The following is a 23,904-nucleotide window of genomic DNA, read 5'->3' as shown; positions in this document are numbered from 1 at the left end:
CTGCAGGAAGCCAGCGAGGCCTACCTGGTGGGTCTCTTCGAGGACACCAACCTGTGCGCCATCCACGCCAAGCGTGTGACCATCATGCCCAAGGACATTCAGCTCGCCCGTCGCATCCGTGGGGAGCGTGCGTAAGGAGGATCCGAACAAGATCGACAACCCCGGCCCTTTTCAGGGCCACTCACCTATCCCAGAAAGATCTATATCGTTCACGTTTCTTCAAACAACAGACAACACCAGATAGAAATAATAAGAATACACCATGCATTTCTGCACTCACCACATAACCTTCAAGTTTTCTTCACATTTATCATTCAGTAGACGTATTGAATAAAACAAAATGAACTCAAGTGATTCAATAACTTCCAAGTAATCCTATTAAGCACGCAACTAATCAGTAAAAATGTGCGCAATAAAATCAGTTTGTTTTATTAGCATCTCCAGAAGTTGGATATTGCTGTACAATATGGTTTTGCAGGTTAGTTAAATCTTGGTTAAATGGAGTTACAGTCATTATGTATACCTGTGCAAAAAGTAACAATTTTTTTGCTTGGTTGCTTCTTAATTTTCTTCAAGCAAATAAGCTCAATGACCTGAATCAGACGTCTGTCACCATGGTAACTGGTGCTGTAGCAGACACCGTGTGATGAAGTATTACATTGTGATTATTTGGCAAGTTAGAGTGGCTACATGTACATGTGGTCAACATATACATGTGTGCGGTACTTTGTGCAATAGTTTGTTAGGCTAGATCGTGAGAAGGTACACTTTATACCTTATGATTTGCTTACCATTCTAGTTACATGCAACTATTTTGGTATACAATGTATATAATATAATATATTATCATATAGCCGGGTGACGTTGACCAATCAGAAGGCTCCATTCCACATTTCCTTATGACGTAATGTCACAAATAGAGTCTTAATTCATCCCAATCCATACATTAAACAACCCAATAACCACCCGCATACTAGTATGACCTCAGGTGACCCAAATAATATAATATACTTTTAAATAATATGATTAAAGCATGACTACATAAAATAGATTATGGCAATATATGGGTGCTAAATTAAACAAGTACTAGAATATGACATATATGCCATAGCCGATATCTGCATGAAATATTCAAATATTCACCAAAAATGAGTAGTTGTACTGCAGACACTATATACATATAGCTATTTAAATTGGTCATCGACCCAATGAAACAGCAATAAGTCATAATTGGATCTACTATAGTATACATCACAAGGCTAACTTGTTAAAAAACGAAGGGAGGGTAATAAGCTACGGGAAAAACAACAAAGAAACATTGTTTGTATCGACTAAATGTAACATGGTTTATGCAAATCAAACACGATTATAGGTTATTGTTTGTAAAAGCAATAGGCTAAAACATTTGTTGAAATACTCTCAGTAGCATCATTAAAAACCAATCATTAAAATCACCGACAACTAGGAAAAATAGTCACTGAATCATTATCATATTCAGTCACTACCAGCTGCCCTTCCGGTCCCACGGCCACGCCTTCTGCCCAAAGCCCAGTCACAAAGCTCCGGATATAGTCGCCGTGACGTGTGAACATCTGTACTCTCTGGTTCTCAAAGTCCGCCACGATGATGTGACCCGATGAGCTGTCTGTACAGATGCCATTGGGATATTGTAGTTGACCTTCACCACTTCCCTCACCTCCAAACTTCAGCAGGAACTTCCCGGACTCGTCATACATGTAGACAGAATGTGTGAACCAGTCCGAAACAAGAATGTTCCCTTCCCCGTCCACAGTGATGTGTCGCGGTCGTCTCATTCCACCCTCTGGATGTCCGAACCTCCGCACCAGAGAGCCTTCCGGACGGAACACCTCAACTTCACCACGGTCTGCATCAGTCACCATAATGTGGTTATTGCGCATGTCCACCGCAATCACGCGGTATTCACTGATTTTCTGAAGGTGAAACTGTGTCATGGCGGTCCCGTCCGTGCTGTATTGTACAACATAATCGGCTGATTCACCTTTCCCCACAACCCACAGTTTGCCGTTACCGTCCATAGAAACACCATGTGGCCACATGTCCTTGTCTTCTGTACCCGGTACGACTGTTGGGAAGTGGCGGAGGTAAACCCCCTCTGTGGTGTGGACTTGGACTCGCCTGTTGCCTCCATCAGTCACAAATATCTCGTTACTAGACGACACCACAACTCCGTATGGGCTTACAAATTTCCCGGGTTCTGATCCCAATCCGCCGTAAGTGATCTTACCGTCTTTGGAGTCTCCAGTCATAGGAGGTGCCGATTCCTCTGTCACTGTTAACGCGTGTCGCTCTTGTTCAGTTCGCTGCGCAACAGATGTTTCCTTGTTTTCATCTCTTTCCGTGCTCTTGTCTGCGTCCTTCACAGTCGACTCTTGTCTTTCTTTTGTACCCGAATCCACTTCTGCGAATTGATGGGCCTGCTGGAGCTTCCTTTCAAGAACTGCGTTCGCCTCAAGAGCTTCCTTCAACCTGTTCTCTGAAATGTTCAGCTTGGAGCGCAAGGTCATGATCGTGTTGGAATCCACTTCTGCCTTTTGGATGAGCTGCTTCATCTCTTGCTCTCTGAGCCGATCCTTCTTCTTCATCTCTTGCTCTCTTAGCTGATCCTTCTGCACCAGAGCCGGTCTGAAGTCTCCAGTAGTACGAGTCGCCTTCTCTCCCCTGTACTCTGTCACGTGAGAGGTGACCTGCTTAGCGGCTTTCTCGGCGAATTCACGGGCCTGCTGGAGCTTCTTTTCAAGAACTGCGTTCGCCTCAAGGGCTTCCTTCAACATGTTCTCTGAAATGTTCAGCTTGGAGCGCAAGGTCATGATCGTCTTGGAATCCACTTCTGCCTTTTGGATGAGCTGATTTTTCTCTTGTTCTCTTAGCTGATCCTTCTGCATCAAACCCTGGACCAGGCTATAGGAGAAGCCCTGGTACTCCAGACTCGCGGCTACCTGCAGATGGAGGGGCAGGGCGTCCGAGAACAGGTTCAAAGCGGACAGGCGGGTCCAGTTCCTGGGCGCCCTCTTCTGCTTGGTTCGGGTACCGCATCCCACCTCGAAGTCATCGACGGTACGCTGTCTTTTGATATCTGCTTAGCGAAAGATTTTGCAGAATATTAGATCCATTATTTGATACATGTATGTTTAACAAATATCATTGTAACTTGAAGCCCGAATACCTGTTTGCTGAAATTGACATTACGTGTAATTCAGTTTTCCTATAAATGCATAAATTTGGAGCGTTACCCCATTTTACATGTTGATATATATTTGAATTAATGTTTCAAGAACTTCTGCAGGTCCAGTTCAACATACCGTTGAAAAGTTCCTCCTGTATGACTCTGATTGGTGGTTCAGCGTCGATCTGCAGTGATGTAACGCCCATGAATACAAGTCTTGGGTCGGAATAAGTCGCCATGAGCCTCAGCACAGCTGTGCTCTCCCGCGGTATGGTGTAGTGCATCAGGATGCTTCTGCCTTTCTTGTAACCTCTGAACTTGACCTGTGAGCTTTCAATGCTGCATAGCGATCGTAGGTTGTATCTATAACGATCTACGGTTTCCTGGATCATGTGTCTTTGACCGTTAACGACCAAGTAGGCGTTGGCTGTTTCGCATTGAAAGGTACATTTAAAAACATGTTAATATCATTTTTGAGAACAAAAATGGTAAATTCTGCAAAATCAAAAATGCTGACATTTACTTGGGAGATCACATCTTCACAGATGAAGAAAAGTCATTTTAATACATAATTATACTTATAACAACACAGCTTTTTGTCCATCTTATCATTATAAGCAAAGCTCTGATGCTCTTTACATCAATTTCTGCCGGAGATATTTTTAAATATTAGGAGAAAGTATGTTCATCTTTTCTTGAGCGAGTGACAGAAATTACTTGTACATTTTTTTTTTGTACTTACCATCTGCGCTTGCACCATCAGTACTTGTTCCCGGTTCTAGTTCGGGATTTTCCGGAATCTCTCGGTCAGATGCTTGGAACGGCCTCAGAACGTTCCTCACCAGGTCTGGTCGCCCCATTCTTTTCAAGATCTCTTCAAGAAAGCACAAGTTCTCTTGGTCTATCTTATCTAATTCTATCAACTTGTTGAAAACCTCAAGCGCTTGAGTGAGCCTTTCTGCAATACCTTTTGGAATCACACGGCTACAATACATCTTTATGACATACGTTTCATTCATTGTTAGCTCCTCTGATATCCGTTGCAACATTTGCACGAAATCAAAATGACGCCTGTCAGCCTCTGTCACTCTGCTACGTGTCGGAGCGGCCATTCTGAAACAAAGTTTTAAACGGTTAAGTCATTTGCCTTCACCTGTGCTAACACAAAGTGAAAATGATTTTCAGCTATTTTATCTTCAGGTCACCACAGAAGATCTGAGAAACAGTTCTTTTATTCGGCGACGGTATAAGATTGTCGAAGTCTTGTTGAGGGATTCTCCTCCCATGTTCACTACAACACGTATATAGAATTCCTGCATAATGTTTACAGTTGACCCACCAGCCCTGGGCTCTTACTGTACTGCACGAGGTATGCTGGTAACCCTATATCGTCCCCATTTACCGTACCAACCAACTGTAGAGATTCTTTCCTTCACGTTTATGCTTTCTAGAAACACTTCTTCGTTCAAAAAAAACGTGCGTTTTTCTAAAATGTGTCCCCGGTATCCCAATACCTCCTTAGTTACTGATTAGTTACCAAACGGCCGCCGTGTATATTTGGACTAGTTATTAGTGTTGTCATGGTAACGTTGCTTTCCCACATACCAACTTTAGTCATTGAACAATCCATAGCCTCTTGACTCATGCAAATAAAACTAAAAAAAAAGCTACCAAAACATATCAAGACAAGGCTATGTACGGTAACATCTTAAGAATAAACCGTCGCCAATCGCTTTTTTTAGAATGGATATCTTTCCATGTGAATTACTGAATGCACTGCAAGATCTTTACAGTAAGCCTTAGGCTAGCCATGCCCATGTACTGTATGCGGTGTGCTGTTTACTTGATACCCTCCCTGCGTGAAGGAATGTTACCGAGCCATTCGACTGAAGAGGTCTTTTGTGCCCAGTTCACGCTTTGTAACTACACCTCCTTACTGAAAACACCTGTCTTTTTATAAATTGTTATAAACTTATTAGTAATAAATACATTCCTTACTGAGTACACCTGGCTTCCTAGCATTGTAAGTAGAAGGGACGTCTCAACTCTGAGATCATAAAATTAATGTAACCTTGAATTCTTTCAAACATGAGTTCACGGATATCTTAGACCGCGAAAACCGCTAGTGGGAACGAGGAGTTAAAGAGGCAATACATGTATATGAAAGAATGCACAATGTACGGGTGGATCTCTTGAGCACCTGAGATTTGGCGCTCTCATCCCAAAGACAGACAACGGTTAAGGCTTAAGTTAAGCTCCTGTTCAACAGGAACTTAAGACTAATCTGCCTCATTCTTGTCTTGACTTTTCTAACTTTTGTTAACAAAATTTGTCTTCACTTTTTTGAATATCAATCAATAGTTCTTGCCTATGAACCTGTATTTCTGTACAAGTGCTCTAGTGTCACTGACGAAAGGTAGAGGATGCTACTTGAAACGTCTGACCGTTTCCAAAACCATATCCAGTTGTTTGAGTAACACCGTTTCTGGCGAATAACTTCGAATTGCTGCCCTACAATGGCGGCCCCTCTGTAACGCCAAGTTTACAACATAGCTCACCTGTAGTCGTACTGAAGCTCGCTTGAAGACTGTTCTGCTTGAAGCGATCTTCTGCGAGTAAACTTAAAGTAACCTTTAGCTGGATCAAGTATAGATGCTGAGTTATAAACAACAGAATATGTAAAACAAAGTCGCCGGTCTGGCTGCTGAAGTCACAGAAAATATGGCGGGTCGAGATCACCAGGGCGTTACCTGTTCAACCCCTCTGACCTTGGGGAACGACAGTGTTTGTTTTTCTACTTCGGAGAGAATGTTTTCATGTGACGTCACTGGCACGTTGCTCAAGTTGCTTTTTTTTACCTTGTACGGTTATTTCAATATCATTGACTATACATGCTGTTGTTTACTGAATATGACCATCTGTAAAGAGTCAAATACCATTTTTCGAAGACAAAATTAAATAGTTTTAGCTGCCAGAAACGTTCAGATTTAAGTACCACGATAAACATGGCTGCTGTAAACAGTAAATATGGCGGACCGAGAACAACAGGTATTACCTATTCGTTCGGGACCGCATTGTACGAGATACTAGTACTGTAACACTGCAGAGATGGCACGGTGATCATACTGTCCACCTCTTCCAAGGTAGAGTGGTTTATCTATCGTTTTGTGCGCCCCTTTTAGGGGCTACTATTTTTTGTTTGGTCTGGGCTACCATCAAAAACAGTACTGTAACCACGCATATGTGTCGATGTGTAAATATTGTACGTTTGGGAATGCAGCCATTAGCAGCGACACCTGTGCTGCAGTGCAATGTGAACCAGTCAGAATTACCCTGAGGAAGGTGACAGACGGTCACCGAAACGTCGGCCAAATAAAAGACTTGGTTGTGTAGAAATAGTCTCTTTACTCAGTGACTTACCAACCTGAAGAAACTATTCACGGATTACCTGTTGAAGTTTGACACGTTGACCTTGGGGAATGACTTGTTTGTTTTTCGTACCTCCGTCGCAGCTGTTTTCGTGTGACGTCACAGGCGCCTTGCTTATACATTGTAAGTTGCTGCTTTTCCCTATACTATACTGAATATACACGTTAACTGGTTGTTAACTGGATATGACTATGCCTTGGATCTGCCTTAACTGTAAAAAAAATCTCCAGATTGAAGTACCACGGTTGACATGGCAGATAATTCGGTCATGTTTCAACAATGACAATTGTTCCTAAAATATGCGGAAATTGATCAGTCTATATCTCAAAATAACTCATCAAATAAGATTAGCTGGGTTGAAATGACCAAACAGGAAAAGAAATGCTGATTTTTTATGTTCAATTCAGTGAAATTCATTGACATTCATGTCACGCCCTCGGAAACAAAATTTTGTGCACTTCCAAGTATACCCGCAAGGCCACGCTGCTGAGAAGCTAACAAACTATGACTTTGAGAATACAGGTAACCATGACATTATCGTCACATGTATAGATTGTAAAAACAAGTCACTCAAAATGTGCTCACAAACATGCCAGGAATATCAAAGCATTAAACGTCACAGGTAACTAGGAAAAATAGTCACTGAATGACTGGCATTATCGGTCACTACCAGCTGCCCTTCCGGTCCCACGGCCACGCCTTCTGCCCAAAGCCCAGACTCAATGGTCCGGACATACTCGCCGTGACGTGTGAACATCTGTACCCTCTCGTTCCCACGGTCCGCCACGATGATGTGGCCCGAGCTGTCTGTACAGATGCCGTAGGGAAATTTTAGTTGACCTTCACCACTTCCCTTACTTCCAAACTGCAACAGGAACTTCCCGGACTCGTCATACATAAAGACAGAACCAGTGACCGGATTGGACACAAGGATGTTTCCTTCCCCGTCCACAGTGATGTACCGCGGGTCTCTCATCCCAACCTCTGGATGTCCGAACCTCCGCACCAGAGAGCCGTCCGGACGGAACACCTGAACTTCACCACGGTATTTATCAGTCGCCATAATGTGGTTATTGCGCATGTCCACCGCAATCCCGCGGTAATACTCGATCTTCCGAAGGTGAAACTGTGTCATGGCGGTCCCGTTCGTGCTGTATTGTACAATATGATCGGCTGACTCACCTTCCCCCACTACCCACAGTGTGCCGTTACCATCCACAGAAACATCATGTGGCCTCAAGTTCTTGTCCTCTGTACCCGGTACAACTGTTGGGAAGTGGCGGAGGTAAACCCCCTCTGTGGTGTGGACTTGGACTCGCCTGTTGTCTGTATCAGCCACGAATATCTCGTTACTAGACGACACCACAATGCCGCGTGGGAACCGAAATTTCCCAGGTTCTGATCCCGACCCGCCGTAAGTGATCTTACCGTCTTTGGAGTCTCCAGTCATAGGAGGTGCTGATTCCTCTGTCACTGTTAACGCGTGTCGCTCTTGTTCAGTTCGCTGCGCAACAAATGTTTCCTTGTTTTCATCTCTTTCCGTGCTCTTGTCTGCGTCCTTCACAGTCGACTCTTGTCTTTCTTTTGTACCCGAATCCACTTCTGCGAATTGATGGGCCTGCTGGAGCTTCTTTTCAAGAACTGCGTTCGCCTCAAGAGCTTCCTTCAACCTGTTCTCTGAAATGTTCAGCTTGGAGCGCAAGGTCGTGTTGGAATCCACTTCTGCCTTTTGGATGAGCTGCTTCATCTCTTGCTCTCTGAGCCGATCCTTCTTCTTCATCTCTTGCTCTCTTAGCTGATCCTTCTGCACCAGAGCCTGGACCAGGCTATAGGAGAAGCCCTGGTACTCCAGACTCGCTGCTACCTGCAGATGGAGCGGCAGGGCGTCCGAGAACAGGTTCAGGGCGGACAGGCGGGTCCAGTTCCTGGGCGCCCTCTGCTGCTTTGTCCGCGTACTGCAGCCCACCTGGATGTCATCGACGGTTTGCTGTCTTTTGATATCTCCTAAGCAAGAAGGTTGGGCAGATTATTAGATTCATTATTTTATATGCTACCCAAGCCAAATATTATTGTAACTTGAAGCCCGAATAGTTGTTTGTAGAAATTACATGCAATCTGATATCCCTCTGAATGCAGAGCCATGCTCCTTTTTTTAATTAACTAATCTTTAAGTGAATGTGTCAAAAACTACTATATACTGCAGGTCCAGTTCCACATACCGTTAAAAAGCGCCCCCTGTTTGACTACGATTGGTGCTTCAGCGCCGATCTGAAGTGACGTGAGGCCCATGAATACAAGTCTTGGGTCGGAGTGATATGCCATGAGCCTCAGCACCGCTGTGATCTTCCGCGGTATGGTGTAGTGCACAAGGATGCTGTTGCCTGCTCTGTATCCCCTGAACATGACATCTGAGGCCTCAATGGGACCCAGCGATCGTAGATTGTATCTATGGCGATTCACGGTTTCCTGGGTCATGCGGTCTTGACCTTGAATGACGAAATAGGCATTGGCTCTATCACCTGGAGATGTTTAGTAAAACATTTTAAATGTTAGCTTTCGAGTAGAGCAAAATAAAACAAATTGTAAATTCCGCAAACTTATCAATTTTATAATTTTGACTTTTTAATGGGGTGACAATATTTTTCAACAATTAATGACGACATAATACATATACTGTAAAACTGCATGTAAATATATATAATGATCAAAGAACCCTTAGCAATTTTAGTGGGAAGTATTTTGTAAGCAATAAAAGTGTCAACAATATTACAGTACATTGTTAAAACTGACTGACAGGACTGTGTCATATGAAAGCAAATATGTTCGTTTTTTTAACGCGTCGTAAAATATACTTTTACTTACCATCAGTACTTGCACCATCACTTGAAGCATCACTGCTTGTTCCCGGTTGCAGTTCGGGATTTTCCGGAATCTCTCGGTTAGGCGGTTGGAACGGCCTCAGAATGGTTACTACTAGGTCAACTCGACCCATTCTTTCCAATATTTCTTCAATAAAGTCCAAGTTTTCCTGATCGATTTTGTCCAGTTCTATCAGCTTGTCGAAAACGTCAACCGCTTGATTAAGTCTTTCTGCAATACCTCTTGGAATCACATGTCTACAATACAATTTCAGGAGATTTGTTTCTTCTATTGTTAGTTCATCAGATATATGCTGTAACGTCTGCACGAAATCAAAATGGCGTCTGTCAGCCTCTGTCACTCTGTTACGGATTGGAGCAGCCATTCTGAAACAAAGTTTCAAAAGATAAAGTCATTTGCTTTCCAACGTGAGTGGCAGTGCTAACACAAAGTGAATATGTTGTTTACTACATTTTTATAATCCTTTTTTCTGACCATCTAACACCGTCCCACACATGTCAAATTTCATAATTTGGCATATACCAACAATTATTATTACATGTATTATTATTATAGCTCATTGAGTTATTCTATCACACAAAAAAACACTTCCAAAAAATATGATCAAGACGGCAAAATGATATTTACTGATAGACAGACGATAATCAACTACGTAAACGGATGGTGTGCTTTAGTATCTGTTTGTTTTTTGGTGTTCTTGAAAATGATATGGCATCATATGTTAGCTATACATGCAGGCTATGCATGTCTCACCGTGCACCACAGATTAAGAGTGACAGAGAGTTGCACGGGACACTGACAAGTTATTTTTTATCAAATATCCTAGAAGGTGTCAAAGATTTCTATCCCTGTCCTAAACAAGAAACAAAGTCGTAACAAAACAAAAACGTACAGAAACTCCTTCAACTATATTCTTGTGTAATTTTATTTTGGAGAACGTAGGCTGATTTTTCGACACACGACGTCATGACAAGACTTACAGTAGACGACATCGACATCAGGGTCTACGTGTTCTGAATGTGAAATTCGTTCAGGCTCTAAATGCGTTCCTTCCATCCTGTTTTCTGTTGACATTTTTCGCCGCGGTGACGACGCCCCCTTGCGACGGTCGCAGTCAACGCATTTCTGACACAGAAAATCGTCCCAATCATCACGATACCTGGTTGTAGTGGACATGGCTCCACAGCTTCCACACACATGTACAGCCCTGGATGTGGAGTGCCTTTCAGAAGACGCTTGGTGTGTTGCATTGCGAACAACATCGTGTTTACTGATAGACAGACGATAATCAACTACGTAAACGGATGGTGTGCTTTAGTATCTGTTTGTTTTTTGGTGGTTCAGAGTTCTTGAAAATGATATGGCATCATATGTTAGCTATACATGCAGGCTATGCATGTCTCACCGTGCACCACAGATTAAGAGTGACAGAGAGTTGCACGGGACACTGACAAGTTATTTTTTATCAAATATCCTAGAAGGTGTCAAAGATTTCTATCCCTGTCCTAAACAAGAAACAAAGTCGTAACAAAACAAAAACGTACAGAAACTCCTTCAACTATATTCTTGTGTAATTTTATTTTGGAGAAGGACTCTCTTTCATGTTCAGGTATAGTCAGACTCTTCCAGTTCACGCGTCAGGTGACGTAATACTATCTCAGATTTCTGCATGTTACTGTTACCGCTAGGGTCCCCTGGGCCTGAGCACTTGGCGTTACCGTTGGTAACCCAATACCGCCCTAGTTATGGGCACTTATGATAGCAACCGGCCGCCATGTATGATCAAACTAGTCGTTCGTTTGGTCAACACCTACCCACAACCAGATTTTATTACAATTCATTTCTTAGTAATAGCTTCTTAATAGCTTCAACAGGTTAACTTTACAGTCCCGGGCCAATACAAAGGGGTAAGGTGACCTGATACTATCTCGGTCTTCTGCAGGTTGTTACCGCCGGGCTCCCCTTGGCCCGAGCGCGTGGCGTCGGTAACCCAATCCCGCACTAGTTATGGATACTTAACAAAAGTTAGCAACCGCCTGCCGTGTACACTCAAACTAGTCGTTATTTTTTTTTCAAACTACGTATACCCCCAAACCACATCTCATAGCAACCAATCAATAGCTTCTTAAGTCATGCTTTTACAAAAAAAAAAGGCTACCGAAAACATCAGGACAAAAACATAGCTATGGAGAGTAAGACGTCAATATGTGAAGTATGCACACTATACAATTTCACTTTTTTCAACTTTTTTGGAATGGGGTTTTCTCTAGATTTGACAATATTACTACATGTAATGCATTAATCAGCATAGTTTTTACAGTAAGCCCTAGGCAGGCCCGGTGCTGTCCGTGGGTGGTGGTAACCAGATCTCCTGTGTCAAGTTAACTGCCTTCTTCCCCATTAAAAAGTGGCAAAATTCTTAAGAGTTATGAAATTCTTAAACCCAATTATACAAACTGTTCCTGGCTTCCCAGCACTGTAAGTAGAAGGGACAAGTTTGACATACATGTACATGTAAATATACATTCTAACTTCGAATCGTTGCGTTTCTTTCAAGAGCGGCCCTTCCAAAAGCCAAGTTCACAACATACCTCACTTTGTAGCCGTACTGAAGCTCGTTTGAAGACTTCTATCTGCTTAAAGCGATCTTCTGAGGCAAAAGTAACCCTTTGCTGGTTCGAGCATAGAAGCTGTGTTATTAACAACAGAACTATGTAAAACAAAGTCGCCGGTCTGGCTGGTGAAGTCACAGTAAATATGGCGGAACGAGAACAACAGTGCGTTACCTGTTGAACTTTGACATGGCTGACCTTGGGGAGGACGTGTTTGTTTTTCTTCTACCTGTCGTGTTTTTATGGCAATCAATAAAAAAACTGCTTTAACTATAAGGAATCTCCAGATTAAAGTACCTCGGTTGACATGGTAAGGAATTCGGTCATGTTTCAACAATGGTTCCTAAAACATGCGGAAATTGATCAGTCTATTTCCCAAACAAAATGACATATTAAAGAATGTAAGCTGGGTTGGGATTATAAAACAAGAGGAAAAAACGTTGATTTTTATGTGTTTTTTTTCAGTGAATAAGACTTGGTCACAGTCTCAGACATTTTTTTGGAGAGTCCTGTAACCTACGTTACCACAGATTTCTGTAACCTCTGTTACCGCTCAAGTCGTGAAGTTTAGAATGAAACTGACAGAGCAAGGACATTACATGTTGGATAGAGCCAGTTAGGAGAGAAGAGATTGCCGTCGTGATGACATTTTGCTAGTTTTCTGCTGGGTTTCTAAGGGAAGAATAAAAAAGCGATCGCTGTCATTGTCCAAATCGCTAAGAAAAACTGGGCGCCCTAAGTTTGGAGCACTGTCTCAGTCTTTCCTTTAACTCCTGGGCAACAGCCAAGACTTCTTCTGGAGTCCCCTTTTCTATGGTTTCCCTCGCGTATGTGCAGCTCCCTCGAACCCGGGCTGCGCTCACGGTAACGGCTGCGATGTTCTCCAACAACTGTCTGTTTTTGGTGGTCTCCACACGTTTGAGCTGTTTTATTCTCTCGTCCCTTTCCGTCTGTATTGTCTGTATAGCCCGCCTGGCTTGCTCTTCTATTTTCGCGATGTTTTCCTCACATTGCTGCTGCCATACTTCGCGTCTTGTGTTCAGCTCTTGCAGTTTCTTCTCGTGTGCTGCTGCAACTTTCTCGGTTTCCGCCAAGAGCGCTCTGATTTCAGACGTTTCTCTCTCAGCGGCCTCCCATACATGAGAATGCAGGCGTGCTCTGTGTTTGGAGAGGCTGATTTTTCGACACACGACGTCATGACAAGACTTACAGTAGACGACATCGACATCAGGGTCTACGTGTTCTGAATGTGAAATTCGTTCAGGCTCTAAATGCGTTCCTTCCATCCTGTTTTCTGTTGACATTTTTCGCCGCGGTGACGACGCCCCCTTGCGACGGTCGCAGTCAACGCATTTCTGACACAGAAAATCGTCCCAATCATCACGATACCTGGTTGTAGTGGACATGGCTCCACAGCTTCCACACACATGTACAGCCCTGGATGTGGAGTGCCTTTCAGAAGACGCTTGGTGTGTTGCATTGCGAACAACATCGTGTAATTTACCGATGAAAAAGTTGTCCTTCAGACCGGCTATCCCGTTCTCGTATATAGAAACCTCCTGTCGACATGTAGGGCAGAAAATCCTAGTCTTCTTCCCGACCATTCGTTCCAGACACCGCCGACAGAAGGTGTGAAGACACGGCAGGATTTTGGGTTGTCGGTAGTCGTCCAAACAGATCTGACAGACCAGAAACTCCCGACTGATATCATGCGCTAGTTTCTCCGCCATTGCTGCTGTTATATTGAATAGACTGACCTTTCCAGTCCTGTCAGTTTAATTCAGGTCATCCTTTTCAAGCGTTATTAATGAAATGATAAAGCGCTATTATTCGAGGCCGGATTGGCCTGCATCCAGTATATTGGCAACGTCATCGGCATCTAGACATCTAATAGGACCTATACATTGTTGTCAGGATTGTTGTAGCGACCCTTGGTGTCTAAAGTATACGTAAGGCCATGTTGATTTGATTATATGGATGACATCCACGCGTGTATAAATTTTAGTCCGTTCCCAATTTAAAAAAAAGACGTTTTCGACCATACTGTAAATAGTACGACTGTACGAGGCAGCTTTAAAATGTGCAAATATATGCCAAAATCCCCCAAAAAATGTTGGAAAACGATACTAATTTCGTCGAATGACAAAATCAATTCCTATGAAAAGAAATTGAAGAAATGAAAACGAAGTCTATCATTCAATTTTTTATTTGCACGCTCGCATCAGTTTTGGGATTTCCAGGGGATGCCATCCATATAATCAAATCAACATGGCCTAAATGCCTAGCTTAATGACTTCTTCGGTGGGTTCTGCTGTAGAAGCGTGTCCTAGGAAGTTCAGCTGACGTTTGACTATCATGCGGATAAACTGAGGCTGCTGGTTGGTTCTGCGTCGCAGTTCTTCGTTAGAGATGTGGTAATGCTAGCGACTGCACTGAGAAAGAACTCCTTATTGTGTTATTTCTCACTGTCTTTCTTGTGGTACCGGTTGGGTTAAATTGTAGGCAATTAAATCTACATCATAAATGTTGAACGTCTATACGACAGTCATTGTCTATCGCCTTTTATTCCAGAATTTATCTCAATGGATAATAAGACCTTATTTATGACCATATGATATTAAATCCCAACATTGCAAATATAGGGCAGAATATAAGAAACTGCCCAGGTGCTAGATATCCCAAGCTACACAAGTTCTAAACGAAATTTCCAAATCCTTTAATCAACAGAAATAGTCTTAGGTTTCCCACTTCATGCTCAGTTTATGATAATTCTAACCGTATGCTTTGTGATGACTTGTAAAGAATGATTACATATTGTTTGATTATCAAAAGAAGGTTATTCACGCCAGTTTCTGAATCGGCTGCCATACTTACCGTGACCTCACTGGCAAGATTTATTTCACACATGCCTAGATCTTCTATACCAGAATTTAGGACCAAATGTGTTTATTGGCAAGCGATGATTACATGGGAGAATTCCAAAGGACCTGCTGTACAGTGAACTTGCCTACGGGACAAGAGCACGTGGTCGTCCTCACCTGCGCTTTAAGGATGTCGTTAAACGGAACATGAAAGACATGGACATAGATATTAACACATGGGAGACACTTGGAACAAACAGAACGCTTTGGAGACAGGAAGTTTAGAACGGCTTATACCGGGTGGGAGGAAAACAGACTCGCATCAGAATTCAGACGCTCTAAGCGTAAAACAAAGGATAAGCACATGGTGTAGAAGAAGTAAGTACTTTCATGGTGTTGCAAGACCGACGAATTGCCTACATGGACATTGCAAATATAGAATAATAAAGAAAATACGAAACTGTCAAAGTGTTAGATTTATATTTCATCCTCTAAAAGTTCGGAACAAAATGGGGAAGCCCCTTTAATCAACATACATTTTCCAGATCTTCCTGTGATGTCTATGTTCGAACGTTCGGTTCATGACAATTCTTTAATAGCTTTGTAACAGTATTGTAGCAGGTCCTGTTGAAAAGCGTCCAAAATAAAATGTTTGGAAGGTATCACAGTTGACCTGTCTCCGTTCTTTATGTTGGGGGCTGCGGGAGAAGCTAGGGTCTGGGGTAAGGTTACCTTCCAAATATTTTTCAAAGCACCGACATTTCTTAAGTTACACCACGTCACGGAATACAGGTTATCGACCATGTATACGTCTATGTCTACTGCATTCTTCACTTAAAATAGCTGCTGTAATCGTCAAGCGCCAAAGGTAAGAATTCTTTTTTTTTTCTTAGAAACACACCGTGTGCATTTTAGACCACAGACTTCAAGCAGATCACAGGAGAGGCATATTGGTCTTGTTTTTTAAATGCAATCACAATGCTTTTGTCTTGTGACGGTGTATTCATACCAGTCGTCGGGTGACCTCTTCGGGTCATGGTCCCTAGCAAAAGGGTATTATTGATGCGCATTCTTTGCAAACATGGCCGTGATACTAGTAGTCGGCTGGATAGCTGAGTCCGTCCGGGAGATTTTTCAGATCTCTGGGTTGACTCTGCAGTCTTTTCTCGTCTTCTGTACGGCCTTTTTCTTGGCATGTTTCCTCTTGAAGCGCCGCAGAAACCTGCCTCCCTACCCGACAGGACGCGTGCCCGTTCTCGGGCACCTCCTCGCCTTGGGCCCGGCGCCTCACCTCAAGCTGACGGCGTGGAGGCGGCAGTACGGGGACGTCTTCACCGTCAATTTAGGAATGGAAGATGTGGTGGTTCTGAACGGCTACGCTGCCGTCAAGGACGCGCTCGTGGACAGGTCCGAGCTGTTCGCATGCAGGCCTCCAATTTACCTGCCTCAAGCTGTTCTTGGTAACGGAAAGGGTAACTATTCCTTCCCCATTTTCTTTCCTTATCCTGAGGGGCAAAGTTTCTTTCTTTCACTAACTTGTAGCATGCTAAGATTATTTTTGTGAGGAAACAGCGAAAAGTACATAGCAAGAGTTGTTTCTTTCATTCCTATGGGATTTTGCCATTGACATTAGTCATCGAAAAATGGCGGTCCTACTGCCGTACTAGAGCAGATTGATACACTGACTCCCAGGGCTCTTCCGGTGTACGTTAACGTTGCTCTCTCAATCTATCAAGCTATAATGCCCACTTTGTATACACATTTCAGACGATAAACCTCAAATAGGGCACGGGAGAGCTGCATTGGTCTCAAGGTGGCTTTTGATGTGCTCTAACGTTCGTTAGACTAACATTACCGTATGTGTAGGAATAAGGCGTCTTCTTTCCCCCCTCAAGACTTTACTTCTGCATTTGGTCCTGTAGACATAGTTGGTGCACCCTGGGGACCTGAGTTCAGACAGAGAAAGAGGTTCGCCACCGCCGTCCTGAAGAACCTGGGCATGAAGGTCGGAACCGGCAGCATTGAGGAGAAAATCCGAGAGGAGGCGAGCTGTCTCCGCAACAGGGTAAGACGAAACCAAAGATGAACCATGAAAAATCCTGAATGTTTCCGTTGGAGTAGATACGTCTACTATCAAATAATTTGTGTGATAATATTGGTGGCATCATCATGAGCAATATGTCGATACCATTATCAATCATATATGTTTTTCACTTCTGACTATTGTTATGTTTACCGAAGGAAAACATATTGTTTTTCCTCCGTTTCACCTTCTCCAAACATCAAAGATCAATGACCTGAACCAGACGGCTGTTGCCATGGTAACTGGTGCTGGGTTTCACCATGTTGCAATTTTATAGCGGGAGGGATTTAGACTCCTGTCGGACCATATATAAATGTGCTCGAGTGAGAATTAAAAGACTAAGAGTAGACCATATGCCAAGGTAAACATTATGCATTTGCTTTGCACATGTTACCTTTCTAGTTTCTTGATGCATTGTGTAGTTCGTGATGATTTCATGATTATTTTGATAATCCCTTCTCGAAAATGGTATGCCAGACGTATGGACATAATATGTCTGGCTTACGCCTGATGAGACCGTTTTCCTCTGGACAAACTCATCGTATTTCAGATATTTATGTTTACCGAAGGAAAACATATTGTTTTTGCTCAGTTTCCTCTTCTTCTTCAAACAGTGACCTCTGACCTGGCCAATGACCTGACGCCTGTCACCATGGTAACTGGTGCTGGGTTACATAATGTTGCAATTTTATAGTAGGAGGGATTTAGACTCCTGTCTCCATATATGTGAATGTGTTTCAGTAAGAATTGACAGAGCAGACCATATGCGAAGGTAAACACTGTGCATTTGCTTTGCAAATGTTACATTTCTAGTATTAAACGAATTCGGTTCAGATTGCAGATTACAATGGGGAGCCCTATGACATCACCCATGACATCAGCCTTGCGGTTGCAAACGTCATCTGCTCCATGCTGATGGGGAAGCGGTATGACTACGGAGACGAGACGTTCCGAGAACTGTCAGAAGCGGTCGCCACGGTCTTTACTGAACTTGGAGCTGGACAGATCATCAGCGTTTTCCCTTTTCTGCGGTTTGTTCCCGTCGGTAGGTAGAATACTGGGGGATATTATTTAGTACATTAGCTAACTTATATTTGTAAGTGACAAGAATTAAGGCGACAAAACATGATATCAGAAGCAAGAGGTGTTAATTCCGGTATTTAACAGTATCACCTAGCTGTCCTTGTAGATGTGTATACCTCTCATACGTGATGCAACACCTGTCAATACTTGCCATCACACACGAGCAATTGTGCCTCAAGCTGGATCACTGACAGACTCTGAACCGATAGGCATTTTGTCCATTTTCGGCATGTTGTCCACCGTCGGAGAACAATATTTTTTTTCAATATTAGACGAAAATCAATGCGCGCACTTATGTCATCCATGAAAATTACTTGCTGTGGCTTTACTAGAATGTGGAGGTCATGTCTCATGAACAGCTTTCATCAGTTTGGTAGGTTATAGATACGAACAAAGTTGGCGCGCTATTTTCTTATTTTGTCACCAAACGCTTTGCATTTAATGTCTGACTATTCCCTGGGTATTTTATAGTGAATAGACCCGGCATCAATGCATTGAAAGCGAGCTTCAAGATCCAAAATGTGATAAAAGAGGAGATATCTCGCCATCGCGAGAACCTGGATCGCGAGAACCCGCGAGACTTCCTGGACTTCTGCCTGCTGGAGGTTGAGAAGCAGGAGAAGGTGGAGGGTCTGACGGAGGAGCACGTCTTGTACGTGGCCTTGGACCTCTTCTTTGGGGGAATTCACACAACCACCAACACACTGCTGTGGGGTCTGCTCTACATGACTTTGAACCCCGACATCCAGAATAAGGTACTGGTTAATATGACATGCTACATGTCAGTCTATGTCACATCAGACTACGTACAGCCTGGCAAAGATCTATTGATTAGGGGTACTTGTTTTTGGTGTGTGTGTGTGTGTGTGTGTGTGTGTGTGTGTGTGTGTGTGTGTGTGTGTGTGTCTGTGTGTGTGCGTGTGTGTGTGTGTGTGTGCGTGTGTGTATCTGTCTGTGTGTGTGTCTGTTTTGTTTGTTATATTTCAGTCCATACCATGGTATGGATGAAATATTTGTGTTCTCTGGTGTTTCTTCTTCTCCTCCTTCTCCTCCTCCTCCTGCCAAACAGTCAAAGGGATTCAACTCCGCCATCATTCAGCCAAATGACTTGAAATTTGGCATGGAGGTAGAGTGGGCCAATACCCCCAGGCGTTTTTTTCATTTTTTTGATACATGCCTTTGAAAAATTTCTATGAAGGTTTTTTGGGGCATTTTTCGCCAAAAAATGGATTTTTGGATCCTGAGCCCTGGTTTTACAACCAAATGATCTGAAATTCGGTATAAGGGTACCTAGAACATGTGTCTACAGAATAGCAGTCACATATTTGGCATACACCACTTCCAAATGACTCATTTGGAGGACTTTAATGGCTATTTTCAGCAAAAAAAGGGCCAAAAGTGCTGTACCCGTTCCATGTTCTATCTAAAGAATGGCCGGTTCCATCCATGGAACATGTGTTCCATTGCGGGTTACCTGAGGTCACATTGCACGTAAGTCATGCGGAATGACCCACACATTCAATTTTATGTGCCTAAGACCTTCAAAATGTATCAAATCTCATCATTGTTAGTATTTGCATACCTGTAATAAGACCAGTAAAGCTTTCGAGATCCAATGTGCTTGATCTTGCATCTTTGTTCTCAATTACATACCTACTACTACTACTGTATATAATTCATTTATTTGAGAATCTTTGCCAGTTTTACACTGGGGTAAGTTTGGAATAGTCCACTTTTGCGTGGGAGGGAGATGGACTGAAATATGCTGTATTTGCTCCCAAGCAAATGTCGGCCTCTCTAGTTTGTTACATATATTGCCTCTTTGACAGCTTGTGCTGTTTCCCTTGCATGATAAAGAAAGACTTGTAGACACCATGGTGAACGAGAAGAGAACACAGTCATCATCAAACAAAATCTAAATATTTCATGGAGGTCTCCAAATTCTTGTTTAAATTGACTACATGTTCCCTTTCTTTGCATGCCCTCCTGGCTGGTAAACGTTTTCTTTGCATTCGTACGGCTTCCAGGACATTTTACAATGTATCTTTAGGGTGACGTCAACTAAATATAATTATAACAGGTTCAGCAGGAGCTTGATGCCGTTGTTGGTGAGAGTCTACCAGCCCTGTCCCACCGTTCCCAGCTGCCCTACGTGAACGCCTGTCTGCTGGAGGTCATGAGGATCCGGCCCGTCGCATCTCTCGTTAACCACACCACCACAGAGACGGACAAAGTGCGGGAATATGACATCCCAAAGGGAACCCAGGTATTGCTACCCCCTCATAAGCCTTAGGTTATATTTCTTTCCAACGTTGCGAAAATGGTGCCTTTATTTCAAAGTCGTAATATATCTGATTTATCCGGTGGCAATTCTTTCGAACATGAAGGAAAAATCTACCAAACTTATTGCTAACATGTTATGTTTGCAGTGTGTCTGTATATAGCGGTGTCATGTCTATATTCTTTGATCCAGGTGATGATGAACATGTACTCCCTTCACATGGACCCCGCCTACTGGCCTGATCCGGACCGGTTTGACCCCGGAAGGTTTCTGGATGCGGAAGGAAACGTCATCAACAAGCCTGAGTCCTTCATGCCTTTTTCAGGTGGTAAGTATCAGGCAAGCCTATCAGGCTAAGAGATATCATTATAAGAACCGGAGACTATATAGCTTCTTTTCGGCTTTTTACTGGTCTTACAGCTCGGCATTCTTTATTTCCAGGCCGACGTGTGTGTCTTGGAGAGCAGCTGGCCAGGATGGAGCTGTTCCTGTTCTTCTCGGCCCTGCTGCAGTCCTTCACATTCAGGACGCCAGAGGGCGCTCCACGTCCAACAACTGACGGTGCCTTTGGAATATCGTTGACGCCGCATCCGTTTAAACTCTGTGCGCATGCGATCCCGCGTTAGATTTTTTTACTCCGCGAAGGTGGTTTACCTCCTGCAGGAGTATTGTGGTCAGTTGGTTTTGCATGTTTGTTTTATCGGCATGTAATTTGATACGTCATCTGCAGGCATGTCCGTGATGTTGAACGTATTTTTATTCATACCGTAGCTGTTTTCGTGGTCAATGAAATTTTTCAGAAGCACCCCTACATCTAAAGGGCATTTGGAACTCGCCGGAAAAAAAACGTTGTTTTGAATTCTTCATGTAGATACCGCGGTGGGTCGTCGCCTGTATGGGGGCTGTTTTGAAATGTGTTCGCAGCTAAAAGTCATGATTCTCTCCGTTGTATTTCTCTGTATTTGGGCCATTATGTGCCATTATGTCCGACATGATGTATTTTTTTTTCTTTTTACCGTAGCAGTTTTCATATTCACGAAAATGCATCTTTCAGAAACACCCGTATTTTTATAATCCCATGGAATAGGTCGTAGCACAAGTAGTTGTGTGGTTGTTCTGTATAATCGTTGCGAGTATCTGTTGGGATTGTGACTTATGGTTTGCACCTTCTACGATACCTTTTCAAATAAATAATATGTAGCAAATGAAAGATATTGTTATAAAAGATGACTTTGTTAATTTTTTTATATTGTCGTGTTGTTGATCTTATCTACATGCATTAACAAAATATAAACTTCACGGAGAATTATGAATCAAGTTTAAACTGTAATGTCCAACTCAAGAAAATGTTCCCACCCAAATGTTCGACTGTACAACTCCAGTCTTTGTCAAGGAATGAACAATCCACGGAGAATTGCTGCCTATGGACACTTGTTCTTCCATAAAATGAGTTTTAAGAACTAATACATGTTGATGTGATGTGATGTGATTCGAAAGCTAGTGTCAGGCAGAATGGGGAATGTTAGTCAGGATACTTTGTGGTTTGGTAACTCCTGAACACATAGCTGGGGAGAAGGGAGCTTGTTTCATAATTCAGTACAAATAATGACAACAGCAAAGCCATTTGGACCATGTCAGTCCATCATATAATAGTTTTACATATTGCTCATCAGTACAAAGTGGTAGTAGTGCTGCAATGACTTGACACATGGTGTAGCATCATTCCATGCAAATGTACTTAAAGTCATCACAACATCAAGACATCACTTTTCCTGCGTTTGTACAATTTTCTTTCCATAAATTTATTTAGATAAAAAGTCAACCTGTTCCTGAATGGCTCTGTGTATCTGGATGTTTTCCAGCCAATTTAGTGGCGATTTTTTTGTGAACCATGAGGGTATTTAATTTTTTTCTCTGACATATAAAAATAGTTTGATATTTCTACATTAAAATATACATATTTTCTAAAAGGCGCCCAATATATACTTTGATATCAGTTCATTCTCAAAAGGTTCAAACTTGTTTCGGAAGGACCTCACACCGTCTCCTGGTTGTCCAGCCACATCGTCAGTTCGCTAGCTACCTGAGAAAGCAGACTCCTGGTCTGAAAGTCCTGGTACTGGCGGTAGGAGCTGCAGAAGGTGACGTCGCTGGGGGTGACGCCCTTCTGGCAGGCCGACAGCTTCTTGCTGTCGGGCGACTCCCACGGGCAGGGATCGTCGGGGATGTAGTTGACCAGGACCCGCTCTCCTGCGACCACGTCTCGGTAGATGAGCGCCACTCTGGACAGGCGGGGATCGCGGTACGTACCTGGTGGTGGACCCGCTGGTGCCGTTCTCTTCGGCTGGGGTCGGGAGTCGCCTTCGACCTCGTCAGCTTTCCTCTTCTGCCGCTTTCGACGGACCCTCGATTCACCAGCAGTCGTCTTCTCAGACGCTGACTGCTTGACTCTGCGGGAAGAGTGAGTGGCTCGACGGACAGCCCGACCGCGGCTGTGACCGGCCGTGCCTTTCACGTCGCCTTCCACCTGATGGGCAACAGTTGCCTCTCGGGGCGTCGCCACAGAGTCACGGCGGTCATCGGTACGCCCAGTGGTCTCAGCAATCTGGGAAGCGGTTGCTAGGGAGACAAAATGGATAAAGTCGGACGAGTTGAACAGTAACTTCAGAAGAGGCAATAGAATCATACATACTTAGAAAGGTAAGTTGAGATGAAATAAATGGATCAGTGGGGAACGTGGGAGATGATATTCTGAAATTACCTCAGTGTCCGAATGTTAGTGACTGTGAACGTCACGCGTGACTAACCATGACTCTCGGTGTGATCCACTTCCACACCGACTGGTTCAGCAAACCAGGACGCCAGGACGCTCCAGATGCCAGGACGTTCCTGACGGACAGACGATCTCTCCTTCCCGCCATCACGCTGGCCTACAGCTCGCGTCTTTGTCTCCATTTCTCCGGGAAAAGTGGAGGAAAGTTTGTGAAAAGTGTCGAGTTGACGTCGCTACACAAGGTCGCGTTCGAATTTGACAACACGCAGGCGCCGCGTCCCATTTGTGACGTGTTGGAGAACATTCGAACGGAGGGTCGTTTTGGAGTAAACAACGTCACGGACAAACTCGCACTGCACTTGCACAGACTTCGTGACGTTTTGTCTCATTTGTCAGCGATTCAATCACAGTAAATAAAGGAACTTTATTTGACAGATTTTAAGCAAGCTTAGAATGCCCTTGGCCTTACATTACTTTAGGCATGGCATGTTTCTCACGGTATTTCTGTAGGTAGGCAGTGGTGAGTTTTCCCAGTGACGTTGTTTACTCAAAACGAACCTCCGTTCGAACGTTCTCTAGATCTCCAAGTCGTCACAAATGGGACGCGGCGCCTGCGTGTTGTCAAATTCGAACGCGACCTTGTGTAGCGACGTCAACTTGACACTTTTCACCAACTTTCCTCCACATTTTCCGGAGA

At 43.5% G+C, this 23,904-nt stretch overlaps 3 protein-coding genes and 1 pseudogene across 3 annotated transcripts; 1 reads left to right on the top strand and 3 right to left on the bottom strand.

The window, feature by feature from the left end:
* Positions 1 to 1,058: 1,058 nt before the first annotated feature.
* LOC109466278 lies at positions 1,059 to 9,878 on the bottom strand (annotated as a pseudogene).
* Positions 9,879 to 12,842: 2,964 nt separating this feature from the next.
* LOC109466249 (E3 ubiquitin-protein ligase TRIM56-like) lies at positions 12,843 to 13,856 on the bottom strand. Its single transcript, XM_019763922.1, has one exon. It carries the CDS (start codon positions 13,854 to 13,856, stop codon positions 12,843 to 12,845), a length of 1,014 nt encoding a protein of 337 aa, XP_019619481.1.
* Positions 13,857 to 16,068: 2,212 nt separating this feature from the next.
* LOC109466248 (cytochrome P450 2D6-like) lies at positions 16,069 to 21,060 on the top strand. The gene is made up of 7 exons (XM_019763920.1): positions 16,069 to 16,459; positions 16,910 to 17,052; positions 17,905 to 18,115; positions 18,625 to 18,908; positions 20,234 to 20,419; positions 20,627 to 20,762; positions 20,876 to 21,060. The coding sequence occupies exons 1-7, from the start codon at positions 16,069 to 16,071 to the stop codon at positions 21,058 to 21,060; spliced, it is 1,536 nt and encodes a 511-aa protein (XP_019619479.1).
* A 1,409-nt stretch (positions 21,061 to 22,469) lies between these two features.
* On the bottom strand, positions 22,470 to 23,389 carry LOC109466247. Its single transcript, XM_019763919.1, has 2 exons — positions 23,242 to 23,389; positions 22,470 to 23,053 (listed from the first exon to the last, which is right to left on the bottom strand). The coding sequence occupies exons 1-2, from the start codon at positions 23,387 to 23,389 to the stop codon at positions 22,470 to 22,472; spliced, it is 732 nt and encodes a 243-aa protein (XP_019619478.1).
* Positions 23,390 to 23,904: the final 515 nt, after the last annotated feature.

This window comes from Branchiostoma belcheri, unplaced genomic scaffold, assembly GCF_001625305.1.
Source record: "Branchiostoma belcheri isolate BF01 breed outbred unplaced genomic scaffold, Haploidv18h27 scaffold161, whole genome shotgun sequence".
Taxonomy (NCBI): domain Eukaryota; kingdom Metazoa; phylum Chordata; class Leptocardii; order Amphioxiformes; family Branchiostomatidae; genus Branchiostoma; species Branchiostoma belcheri.
The sequence above is the reverse complement of the archived record's forward strand: the minus strand, read 5'-3'. Positions and strand labels throughout refer to the sequence as shown.